This window comes from Trachemys scripta, chromosome 11, assembly GCF_013100865.1.
Source record: "Trachemys scripta elegans isolate TJP31775 chromosome 11, CAS_Tse_1.0, whole genome shotgun sequence".
Taxonomy (NCBI): Eukaryota; Metazoa; Chordata; order Testudines; family Emydidae; genus Trachemys; species Trachemys scripta.
Window position 1 is genome coordinate 63485305 of NC_048308.1, and position 13342 is coordinate 63498646.

General features: G+C 44.3%; 1 protein-coding gene across 1 annotated transcript in view; it reads left to right on the top strand.

Moving 5' to 3' along the window:
- Positions 1 to 13342, top strand: part of CPS1 (carbamoyl-phosphate synthase 1) — a 121892-nt gene that overhangs the window by 88251 nt on the left and 20299 nt on the right. The window contains exons 26-30 of the mRNA XM_034785103.1: positions 3082 to 3276; positions 4106 to 4173; positions 6579 to 6654; positions 12003 to 12080; positions 13127 to 13234. Coding sequence (XP_034640994.1) covers positions 3082 to 3276; positions 4106 to 4173; positions 6579 to 6654; positions 12003 to 12080; positions 13127 to 13234 — 525 coding nt within the window. The remainder of the gene's footprint in view (positions 1 to 3081; positions 3277 to 4105; positions 4174 to 6578; positions 6655 to 12002; positions 12081 to 13126; positions 13235 to 13342) is intronic.

Here is a 13342-nt window from a genome sequence, read left to right on the forward strand (position 1 = left end):
TGTGTGTTTTGATCATGCAGTGTAAGCATGGTTTGGCTGGGCGACGAACAGGGGAAATATTGATCCAATATCATAGTATGATGGTAAGGGACTGCTGTGAAGCTGGAGGTGCTTTCTTTTGGATGAGACATATAACCAAGGGCCTTATCACTGCTGGACATTACAAACCCCACGGGACTTTTCATAAGCATGGGGGTGATGAGCTCCAGTGGCTTGCGAAACCTCAAGTTAGATAATTATATCCTTTCAACCTAACTTTCCCTTGAGCTGGGTTTCGTGCCGTCTTAAATTTGTGTGTGTCGGTTTCAAAAACCTTTGATCCCAGAAGTGGCTGCATGTCAGCAATGGATGACATGATCTCTGTATTTAGTTTGCATATTTCACCACGCGGATTGTAAAAAGCTCTTGTGCCCTTTGAGTTGAAAGGTGCTGGGTAAAGGTGCTATATAATGAATCTATATTAGGGGAGGAAATAACCACATTGCAATTAAGCAGATATAAGCAGGGTTTGTATTATTAAAATTCCACTGGCATTTTATTACCGATTTGTTTTCAGAGCCCCTTCCACACTTGGCATACAAGGCTTCCATCCTCTTTTCCTTTAAATCCCTCATTAAAACGTAGTTCTTCGGCAAAGCCCGTCAACGCTCAGTCATGTCAGTGAAAATGCACTCGCCAATTAAAACAGATTTGATACTCTCAGAGCCAGAGCCAACCTCCGGATCATCCTGTGCGTTGTGTGTTTGATTTGTTCTCTCTGTCTGATAGAGGGGGGTCAAATATTTCAAAATGGCGTTTGCAAATGCGCACTTGATTCTAAACACTTGTGGATTCAGCCATATTTTAGGCTTGAGTCTCCTTAATTCTGAGCCACTTTACAAAACTCTGGCAATGTAAACAGCTTTAAATTAGGCCTAAATGTATTTAATGATCCCTCACTATTACATTAGGTAAATTTAATTTGCACCTACACAATTTTAAGTGCAATTTCAGGCCCATTATTATTGTGAATATTTTCACAAACATTTTTTGTTCCCGGATTTTAGGATAATGTCTGTTCTATGTACAGAAACCCACATCTGCATGTGAAAAAGGATATTTATATGCAAATAAGCATATTCATTATTCATTATTTGTCATTTATTATTCTCCTGTTTAAAAAGTTCAGGTCATCCAATGAGGAAACAAAAAAATACAGTGGGGATTTCCTGTTGTAACCAACAGTGAATAACGAAGAGTCAAAGTACAGAGTTTGTGAATGCCCAGTAGTCTGAAATTTTCATGTGTTGAGTATTCGTGAATATTGAATGCATTAGCAGGAATCAGGATTTCACTCACTAATGATTTGTGAATGGGGAAAAAAAGGCTAAATTTATCCAAATAATTTAACCACATCAGATACTTTGATTGATTCTACTGGCTAGTTAGATAGACTGTGTTATCATTTGTGTTGTCAAGCACTGAGCATGCTGCTAGCACTTATGAGAGGTTAGATCCGTGCTTCTCAACCCGCGGCCAGCGGCCACTTGTGACATCCTCAGGGCCATAACTAGGGCAGGGCGGGAGGGGCACCTGTCTCAGATGCAGAGCTGGTGGGTGTGGGGGTGCAAAAATGGGGTGGTGCATGATCGGGCCCAGCGGCATCAGCCCCCGCAGCAGGATCAGGCCCAGCAGCATCGACAGGAGGCCAGGGTGCTCAGTGCCCTCCCACTCTGTGAGATCGCGGGTCCTGGGACCCCGGCTTGAGCAGGCTCCCTGGCGCTAGGACTGCAGCAGCAGGCAGGCTGAGGTAGAAGAACAGCGAGTACGGGGGGAAACAGGGAGCTAGGGAGTGGGGGTCTGGGATGTGGGGTTCAGGGGCTGAAGGCCTACACCTTGAATACTGCATGAAGTTCTGGTCTCCCCATCTCAAAAAAGATAGAACAGAAGTGGAAAAGATATAGAGAAAGGCAACAAAAATCATGAGGGGTATGAAACTGCTTCCATATGGGGAGAGGTTAAATAGACTGGGACTGTTCAGCTTAGAAAAGAGACAACTAAGGAGGGATATGATAGAGCTCTATAAAATCATGAACGGTGTGGAGGAAAGTGAATAATGAATTGTTATTTACTCCTTCACATAACACAAGAACCCAGGCTCACCCGATGGAATTAATAGGCAGCAGGTTTAAAACAAACAAAAGGAAGTACTTCTTCATATAATGCACAGTCAACCTGTGGAATTCATTGCCAGGGGATGTCGTGGAGGCCAAAAGTATAACAGGGTTCAAAGAAGAATTAGATAAGTTCATGGAGAATATGTCCATCAATGGCTATTAGCCGTGATGGTCAGGGACACAATCCCATGCTCTGGGTCTTCTATGCCTCTGACTGCCAGAAGCTGGGACTGGATGACAGGGGATGGATCACTTGATAATTGCCCAGTTCATTCAGTTCATTCCCCCTGAAGCTTCTGGCTCTGGCCACTGTCAGTAGACAGGATACTGGGGTAGATGGACATTTGGTCTGACCTAGTATGGCCGTTCTTATGTTCTTATTATATAAACTGTGCCAGGTGTAGGGGTGACACAGTTTACTTCTTCCCCAGAGCAGGGAGGAAGCTCAGAGCAGACTGTGACTCTGTGCTTGTCTTCACGAGGAAAAATGGCGTGTTCTTCTCTCCTGTTAGCTAAGACATGGTAACTAACATGCGGTTAAATCCTAGTGAAGATAAGGCAGTTTGTAGTTTTAAAATGAGTGAGCAGGTTGAGTTAATCTCTCAGCTCCACCGTAGTCTTTGCCTTGACCTGCTAACACATTTGAAAGCTACAAAACCGCCTTGTCTTCACTGGGATTTGAATTCATGTTAGTGACCACCTGTTGGTGAACACGAGGTAAGAACATGCCTTTTTTCTTAGGGAAGAGGCACTCCGAATCGTAGTCTGCTTACTGAGGTGCTCCTGGATCAGCCCAGATACGCACAGCCCCTTGCGCAGGGCAGATTCTAAAGTAGCCTCTTAATGGACCTTAAATATCAACAACAGGTAACAAATGGTTAAATGGCTTTATCTCTGACCACCCTTTCCCTCTCTCTGCCCTCAGGAATGTGCTGGCTGCATTATCTCTGTCGGAGGGCAAATCCCCAATAACCTGGCAGTGCCATTGTACAAGAACGGAGTTAAGATCATGGGCACTAACCCTATGCAGATTGACCGAGCAGAAGACCGCTCCGTATTCTCAGCTGTTCTGGATGAGCTGAATGTGGCTCAGGCACCCTGGAAGGCAGTTAGCACGTTGGTACGTTGGGGCGGGGAGCGTGCAAGGGATGGGTTTTTTAGGACTTTCTCCTCGATTGGCATAGCTTACAGGTTACTTTCGAGTGCTTTAGCGGGCATTGCATCTGGGTTCAGTAAGCACCCTACAGCCAGCATTTATGAACGGCTTCATCCCCACTTTCTGCTGTGCTGTTGGATGAATTCTTATACTGCAGCCCTGGTCTGGCCAAGCAGTGCCCCGTGGAAGATGGGAGAATGTTGTTGGAGATGAGAGGGGAAGGTGACTTTAAACCACCTTTATATGTCCCTGATCCTGAGGCCAGGGTCAACTCCCTGGCATGAATTAGAGCAACCACAGGGCTGCTCTGACTTACCCTGAGCTGTCTATGTAACATATGTAACATAACAAATATGTCTATGTAATAACCCCGCCCAAATGTTATTAAAGCAACTGAGGATTGCCGGGGAATAGGGACTTCTCAGCAATGCCCCTTTTCCCTGGACACACTTTCTTCACTGAGAGCTGGAGGGGTGACATAGCAGATGCTATGGCAGCTCCAAAGCAATTGAGGATTGCTGCATCGCTGGAGCAACATGAAGAATCCAAAGCAGAGCAGAGGATCCAGCCCTGTAGTTTATCTGGATGGTTTCTTCTCAGCCTACGGTGGGATGCAATCAGATTTTCTCACAATGGTGTATCTGAGTTAGATTGGGAAGATCTGAAGAAGTAGAACCAAAGAACAACAATTCAATGCAGGCTGTAGACTCATATCTGAGTTTTTACTATTTGCCATTGCAGGTATTTTTTTTTAAATATTCACAGTATGTTTTTTCCCCCTCCAACCCTTTAGAAAGATGCTGTTGAATTTGCAAACTCCGTGGGTTACCCATGTTTGCTGAGACCTTCTTACGTTTTGAGGTAAAGCTTGTCTCTCAGTGCAAATCAAGTTGCATGTGCTATCCGCAAATCCTCTTTGAGAAAGGTGAGAGGTAGGCTATCATTCCAGGAGACAGACAGAAACCACTGTGCTGAGTGCAGCCATCAGAGAGCTTTCAGGCTTAACAAGTAGAGCACCTGCCAGGATGACAAAAGAATCCAAAAATACTAAACCCCTTGGGCACGGATCAGAGGCAGGACACAGTCCTAGTAACATCTGTTTGCTTTAATACTTGTCTTTATGCCTCGGGGCCAAAAGCGCGAGTCATCTGTGATATTCCATCTGATATTCCTGGGGATCCTTGGGAGCATTCTGTGGGGTGTGTCCTTATGGTGGAGAAAGAAGTGGTTTGGCATCTGGAAAAGGGTTAGAGTTAGGATTAGGGAACATGTATCCTGCCAGAAATGACAGCCTAGCCTTGTATACGATTAGCACCTCTGGGATGCAGCTTCTTGCTTGCAAAAGCTCATTTGTGCATGGTCGTGTTTTATGTCCCTGTATTTTGGCAGCTGCTTGTCTGTAAATAGATATTTTACAACACCAAGCGTTTCCAACGGCTAAACTTTGAAACAAGTTGCGTCAGCACACATAGAAGTTCTGAGTGATCACTCTTTGGAGGTGAACGCTGCAAGGAGCTTCTTCACTCCTGAGTGGATAGGAAAAGAGAAGTAATTTGCTGGGCACAATTTGCAAGTCTGAATGGAATGGGAGATGGGCTCCTTTTCATAATAAAAAGAGATAAATATCAAGATGAAGGGGCACAATATTCACTTTGAATGGAACAAAAAAATCTTTTTATTAAAAAAAATGAGATTTCATGTTCACTGTATCCTTATAGAAGTGTCCTTTAGAATTTAATACAGGATGATCTTTGTATAGAACTTACATCATTCTATCTATTGCTGGGATAGAATTCTCTGGTAAATTCTGTAGAATGGTTAAATCCTACAGAAAGGATCTCATTCTCTGTTAAATTCTCTGGGTTTTTGAGTAAATTCTATATATCCTATTGGTTTCATCCCTATTAAATTCAGTAGAACTTTTCCATTAGGTAGTTGCAGTACGTGCAGTACACACACACACGCAACTCATATGAGTATAGACCAACAGTAGAATGGATAGGCCTGGAGAAATTCAGTATAGAAAAGATCTACTGGCACATATTGTTGTTCCCTTGATTATATTCCTCAGTTGCTCAATTAAATACAAACAAGGGTCTTAAGATTTGCCAATTGACTTGGAAAACGAAATATTTAACCTTTAGCTTACTTCAGTATTTGCCTTATACACAATGGGCCAGATCCTCAGTTGGTTTACATCAGAATAACTCAATTGAAATCTATGAATCTACCCCAATTACAGCAGCTGAGAATCTAACCCAGTAAGAATAGGAGAAAACAAGACAATACTGCAGATACTGAGGTCATTTTATCTATTTATCTTAGGTAAAACTGATAGACTTTTAAGAGCCAGCATTGCAACTCAAATTATAAGGATTTTTTTACGAAATAGCCTTAAAACGCCTCTTCTCCAAACTTCCTTGAGGATTATACACTAAAGTGAAGGGGAGACTGAGAATTACTGAGCGTGCAACATAGAAAACTCCCAAGCATAAAAACTTTACAATTCTTTAAACAATTGTTTGAAAGGGAGGCAAATAACTTCTCCTTTCTTCCAGTCTCCCCCACCCCCCCGTACTGTACTGATGGTGAGATTTCAAAGAAAATGATTGTCAGATAAAGTATTCATTCCCTGATAAGCATTCGGGGAAAAGACACAGCGAAACAATTTTCAGCAAAGCACAGCACATTTTTGGTGCACTCCTGCTGTCATAAACATCACCAGCCTATGCAATTCGGGCTCCATGTGACATTGTGGCAGGCAATCGGTTTAGAAGTATCCCTTTTGATAGCGAACGCATAGCTAACATGCACACACGGAAAAAGATCAGAAGCTAGTGGTGAGCTGAGGTGAGAGAGGCTTGGTCCTGAGTGGGAAGCAGTTGCTGAATAGGCATCTCCTAGGACATAAAAAGAGTTTTGCCAACCCTTTAAAACATTGTATCAGAAAGGGGATCTTTGGGGAGGGTTATGCTATACAACCACACTTCTTTTTTGATTCTCCACTCAAGCACTGTTTTTCCTCCAGTGTTTTCTTGAGGTCATTCAGCTTGTTGGGTAAGTACAATAGAGATTCGCTTTGGAGACCAACTCCTCCTTTCCTCCAGCCAAAAGGGGAGCAAGTGGTTTGAGTCAGGGCTATGCTTGGATAGTCTGTTAGAGTCAGGTATTCTGAGAGCGAGCACTCTGATGTCTAGCTTGCTTGGCTGCTTTGAACCACAAAGGAAGCTGACCTGTTCCGTTTTATTTGATCTCCTTTCTCTCAGCGGGTCTGCAATGAACGTGGTATTCACAGAAGAGGAGATGAAGAAGTTCTTAGCAGAAGCCACCAGAGTCTCCCAGGTACCAGCCTTTGCCCTATCTGTGCCTTCATGTCTCTTTTCATTCATTATGCTCATTTCATTTGTACTTCCTTCTTCCCTGTCTCTTCCCATGCAGCCTCTTCCCAGCTGTTTGCTTTCTCCTTTGCAGATGAGGCAATTTAAACATAGTTGATGGCACTTGCCCCTTCGTTCCCTTCCCTAAGGTGCAGATTCTGAACATCCGTAGATTGAATAGTAACTTACTCTGCCAGCAGCCTCACTGATGTCCATGAGGCCACTCGTGGAATACGGTGCTACTCCACATGAATAGGGACCTGGCCCTTATGGAAGTTGGGCACCAAGGTCAAGTGCAAATAGCCATTTATGGTTGGTGCAGAAGGAGCCATTATTTAGAGGCGTGCCTTTGTTACATATGCTGAGCATAATATATCAGGGCTGGTACCTCTCCGGCTATCCCATCCAAGGTAGTTATTAGTGAGAGGTGGCTGCAGTTTTGATCTTATCTTTTTCTTTTTAATATCTAAATCCTGTCACTTGGCATCTGTCCACAACTTGGATTTTTAACTGACATCTCATCTACTATTGATTTTTTTCCCCCACTCCATTCCTTTAAATGCATAAAACTTTGTAAAGTTTCATGGTGACATTTAACGTCTTCCCATCTCATGTTGTGTATTCTTTTCTTGTGGCACAAGGCGAATGCTGCTCTCTGCTTAATATATTTATCCTTTGGGATCATCGATCCATAGGGCTTACAATGCAGAAGATGAAAGCTGTTTTTTTTCCTTTTAAATGCTTTCAAAAGTTAGTTTGGGGTAATTGTTTTTTAATACAGGGAAGAGTTTGATCTCATGCCAGTGAAATTTAGAGGGAGCAGAAAAGTGAAATGGGAGTTATTTCCAAGAGGAATGAGCAGCATACAGCAGGATCTAGCAAACAAAATCCAAGAGCTCTGCTTGTTCTGCTCAGTTATTTGTTCAGCTGAGTTTCTGCGTGCCTGACATCATCAGTGTTAATATACAATAGATATTTGGGAGGCTGAGTAAGGGGAAGGATAGGAACATTAAACACCTGTGAAATATCCAAAGGTCATCACTGTATGGTAGGCCGCCCCAGTAACAGTCTCTAGGTTTGGTCCTGACTCTTTTCCTATGTTACTGTGAGTTATTTCCTCTTTCCTGCGTGGTCTCTGATCTGAGCAAACCTGCCATGCAATAAACACTTACATCACAAATAACTGGGGGTAAAAAAACCCGGCAGTAACTCTTCAGTTATGCAGGATTCTGGCACAGACAAAGCTCATTGCGTTTTGACAAAGTTAGATGTCTTTAAGAGCGATGGGGTTAGGCCTCCAGCAAGGTGAGATGAGACAAGTAATAAGACATTGCTGGTGATAATACCTTTAAAGAAGAAAAGTCAATACAACAATACATAATAAGAATACCTAGTACATGTTCATCTGTAGATCTCAAATCACCTTACAAAGCAGGATGAATATGACTAGCTCCTTTAGAGAAATGAGAAATTCAGCACCAGCTATTCTGAAGAGCTAAGGGCCTGCACCCACAGGAGACAGATTTTCAACATGCCAAGCACCTTTGAGAATGGAGCTCAAGGCCCAGCTTTTTAAAGGTATATAGACATTTGGAGTGCTGAGCTCTGTAACACCTAACTTGTTTAGGAGCCAAAATCTCATTTTCAAAAGAGAAGATTTAGGCAATTAGGAGCCAAAATTTCATTGCCGATCAATAGAGTTATGATACTTGGCACCTGCTGAGGATCTGCTCCTTAGTACACGGAGATTCTTTTGGGAGCTGGGGCTGAAGAATCTTGGCCGTGCTTATTGTATTATATTCATGGGGACAAGGGTGGGGGTTCCTATGCAGTCCCCTGTGGTTGTGATTGAGAGGTGTCCCTGCACAATGCTACAGTGGTACTTGCTGTAGTCACTGCTGGTTGGGCTACTGTGATATATCTCCAGTGTTTGAGCCCTATGGCCCTCATCCTGCAAAGACTTAGGCTAGCCCTACACTGGAAACTTTGAATGGTATCATAACATCACTGAGGGCCTTATTTCATTCAGGGAAATGGTATAAGCTGCATCTGCACTGGAAGGGTTTGTTGGTATAGCTAGACCATCAAAGCCTTTCTAGCGTAGACAAGGACACACATGATTGACTTTACACACCGGGAGTTGTCCTGATACCGCACACTATCCAACAAAACCTTTCCAAACAGGTATGTGGCCAACCAGCATCACAGCTTGTTCTGATGTTTATCCACATCACTTCTTGCATCAGTTTTTCCATAGAAGAGCCTCATCAGGCACTTAGCATATCAGTAAAGTTCTATGAGTAAACTTCCATCCTCCTCAGAAGCCGTGAGGGGAACTGGAATAAAGTAGGTCCTGTGCACACTTAGGCCTTGGCTACACTTACCAGCTAGTTCGATGGCTGGAAATCGAAGTTCTGGGTTCGACTTATCGCGTCTAGTCTGGACGCGATAAGTCGAACCCGGAAGTGCTTGCCGTCGACTGCGGTACTCCAGCTCGGCGAGAGGAGTACCGCGGAGTCGACGGGGGAGCCTGCCTGCCGCGTGTGGACCAAGGTAAGTTCGAACTAAGGTACTTCGACTTCAGCTACGTTATTCACGTAGCTGAAGTTGCGTACCTTAGTTCGAATTGGGGGGGGTAGTGTAGACCAAGCCTTAGAAGCGCTGATGAAAAATGACATCAAGACCAAAAGCCACACGATACAATCTTCTAAATTTATGAAGCACTGTAGCTGGTGGCATTGTCCTTTCCTGGGAATTTACTCTCGCTCCAATAAATATAAGGGATTGTATTTTGTAACATTTGGACCTGCTATATTTTTGTCCCCAGAGGAGCCTTTTGAGCATCTACAGGATCTCATTTATTTCATTTTATTCTCTAATAAATAACAGGCAGTTAATAGTGGGTGGGACAGGTAAAATGTTGAGACGTAAAGGTGGCCCAAATGATCCGCTGCAGCAGGAGCTGGAAAGAGCCGGGCTTAGGGAGGAACAGGGGAGGTGCCTTTATCAATCAAAGCCAACAGTACGATTTACACTGAAAAGGTGATCCGCTGTCAGTGTGTACAGCACAGGTGGGGGGGGGGCTCTTCCTTAGCTAGTCTGCAGTTTGCTCTGTTCTGTTACCACACCCCTGTCCTGTTTATATGCAAAGCCACTGTGCTGGGCTGTCACCTTTATGTGGATTATTATTATTTACACTTCACTTTACAATAACACCGGAGGCTCTCATCAGGATTGAGGCAACATTAGGAGACATGAGGTACAGACAGCTAGAAAGACTTCAGTTAATCTATTTTAGGTGTGTATCTAAACCCCTCCCAGCCTAAGAGGGGTGTTTATCCTCTGAACACCCCTGGGAGGTAGAGCTGTGCCATTATCCCCATTTCACAGATGGAGAATTCAGTGGCTTGCCCAAGCTCACACAGGAAGTCTATAGCAGAGCAGGGACTTGGAGCCACTCCTCCCAAGACTGAGGCTAGTATCCTAATCACTGGATCATCCTTCCTCTCTGTCCTACATGCTCCCTGCCCCAAACTGCTGATGGAAAACTAAGGGTGGATAAAACAAAAAGAGGAAAGGGGAGATGGAGAACGAGGGTATCACTGATAGCAACACTTAGTTATGCAAACCAGCTGCATGCATCACTTGATGGTTCTGTATGATTTTATTTTCAATTATTCTATTAGGGAAGTGGTGGAATCTCCTTCCTTAGAGGTTTTTAAGGTCAGGCTTGACAAAGCCCTGGCTGGGATGATTTACTTGGGAATTGGTCCTGCTTTGAGCAGGGGGTTGGACTAGATGACCTCCTGAGGTCCCTTCCAACTCTGATATTCTATGATTCTATTCTATAAGATATGGTTAAACACAGAACTAGAATAGTTATCAGTATTTCCCACTGCCCATGTACCAGGCCATGAACAGTTGTCAATTTGCCGTAATCATCACAGTAAAATTCAGCTGGGCGGGTTGGATTATGGACTGATCCAGGGAGGGGATGGTACATGTAGCAGGTGGCATGGAAGAAAGTTGTGGAGATGCTTCCACAACTGTGGAAGAAATGGGAGGTCCAGTGTGGGAGGAGTGGAACTGTGGAACTGAACCAGTCGGATGAAAGAATGGCTAGGTAAGGAGGGAAGAGCCGTGAAAGGCCTTAAAAGTAAGGACAAGACACTTGAATTCAATTCATTAGAGAAGGCGGAGCCAGTGAAGAGATGCAGGGAGGGGAATGACATGGTGACGTGACAGGCAGGGGAGATAATCTTAGCAGATAAGTTTTGAATGGACATGAGAGGGGCGATGTGTGGGTTTCGAAGAGCCCTGGGAGAAGCTACAGTGGCCGAGAGTAGAGGTGGTGGCAGCCTAGACGATAGTGTTGCTGTGTGGACTGGGAGGAAAAGCAAGATCTTGGCAATGCTGTGACGCAAGGAGCAGCTTGGATGTGTGGGCAAGAGAAAGGGCAGAGTCAAAGATAACACCCATGTTCGTGTGTGGGAGTGACATGGAGGGTGGTGGCGTCAGCAGCGGGACCCGGACTTTGTGCGTGTGAGGAGGCAGGGAGGCGGTGGAAGGGGGTGAGCTGTCTCATATGGAGCAGGTGTGCCAGAGGGTGCAGGGGGCCAGGAAGAAGAAGAAAGTGACTGATACAGGCAAGGGGCTATGGTGAGAGCCATGGATGAGTAATGGCGGCCCATGTTTAGTGGCAGATCATCAGTGGGGAAAGCTGGGAGTTAGGCAGTGCAGTGGATTCAGCCATGGGATGGGAATTAATTGAAATATGTAACTTAACTGAGTGAGCAAACAATCAGTAGTGCAAAGTCCTCAGTTGTGCAGATACCCAGTAACCCTATGGACCAGTAACCCGAACCAGGAGGAGGTTATGACGTTCTCAGAAGAGGAATGTTAGCCTTGTAGTTAAGATGCAAGTTTGGGTGTCAAGACCCTGGGGGTGAAATCCTGGGTGCACTGGATGGGAGTGTTGCCAACAACTTCATTGGGTCAGGAATTCATCACTGGGCTGTATTTATCTTTCTGCCACAAACTTGCGCTTTCACTGTGGTGAGTCACGCAGGGCCCAATCCTGAAAGGGCTCTGCACCTCTTGTGCAGCACTTATCAAGAGACATTCAGCCTGTGCACGGCTGGCTTCTTCATCTCTCTGGGCCTCAGTTTGTTCACTTCTGAAATGAGGATATTAATACTTCCCTCACGGTGTGGTGCACCCAAGATGTTTCCAATGGCCAAAAGCAGATCACTCCCTCGGGACCAAAAATGCTTCCACATCAAAGTTTTATTTTCTGTCTTGTCCTGGTGACAGGAGCACCCAGTTGTTCTCACGAAATTCATCGAGGGAGCCAGAGAGGTGGAAATGGATGCTGTCGCCAAGGCTGGAAAAGTAAGAGTTTTGTTTTGTTCCTTATGTGTAATTTCTCCTATTTTTTGTTTTTTATTTTGTTTTTACCTGGGGGCATGCAAAGCTTAAGCCACCTGGGTTTGATTAACGCCTTGGTAAAAGATGTGGTTTTTGTGCAATGGTGCGTAGAGATGCTTTGTAACTGAGTTGAATAGGGATGAACTGAAAACAAAACTGATTTTTCATGGATATCCAGTCTCCAGAGATTTTCTTGCTCTTCTGCCTCGTGAAGATGGCTACCATTGGTAGTTCTTTTGTCTGCAGTTTCTGTTTTAAGATTTGCCATTCTTCCTTTTCTCTGTGCCTTTAGTCTTCCTCGTACGGTGAAAGAGTGAGAGTGAATATATCCAGCATTAGATGACACACATTTCCTATTCAAGGCCTTTGTTTTTCTCTATGGGCTTCTTTAGCATTTCCCTCGGTCTGGCACTCGGTATTCAAAAGCGACAATGCTTCTCGCAAGGCCTGATCCAGTGTCCGCTGGAGTCAATAAACGAACTCCTTTTGGGCTTTAGATTGGGACCTAAAACAGGAACATTGGATTTACTGTGACAGATCAGACCATTGGTCCATTAAGTCCATTATCCTCCCTCCAGCAATGATCAATACATGCTGCTTCAGAAGGAAGTGAAACAAATCCACAACACAGCCACCCCTGTGTAGAAATGATGCACATGGGGAGGGGTAGGAGGGAGTTGCCTCCTCCAGACCACACAGACAAACAGATGATATCCTGAAGCAGGAGATTTGCTTTTCCTTAATGTTACTGTAGCTTGCAGCGCTATAGTACAGAAGTTAGTAATGGCCATATTTTCATCCACTAGTCCTTTTTGATGTCCTGCATCAGTAATCACTCCTGCTAAATTCGCTTTAAGTGCCTGGAAAATTCCATTTTTGTTTTGTTTCCCCATCTCTTTTAATCTCTCTCCATGGGCTTGTGAAGCACTCTTCTTTGTAGTGGACCTAGAGGTGAGTATGTAGCCGGGCATGTTAGACTGGATGATCAGTGACTCTTTTTCTTTGCACAGGTCGTCTCACATGCTATCTCTGAGCATGTGGAGGATGCGGGAGTTCACTCTGGAGATGCCACCTTGATGTTGCCCACGCAGACTATTAGTCAAGGAGCCTTGGAGAAAGTGAGTGTGTCACTAACATTGAATAGGCAGATCAGAAAGTAAAGACCCAGAATCACATTTCCTCTTCCTTAGAAGATACTTATATATTCAGGAACATTTAAGCAAGTA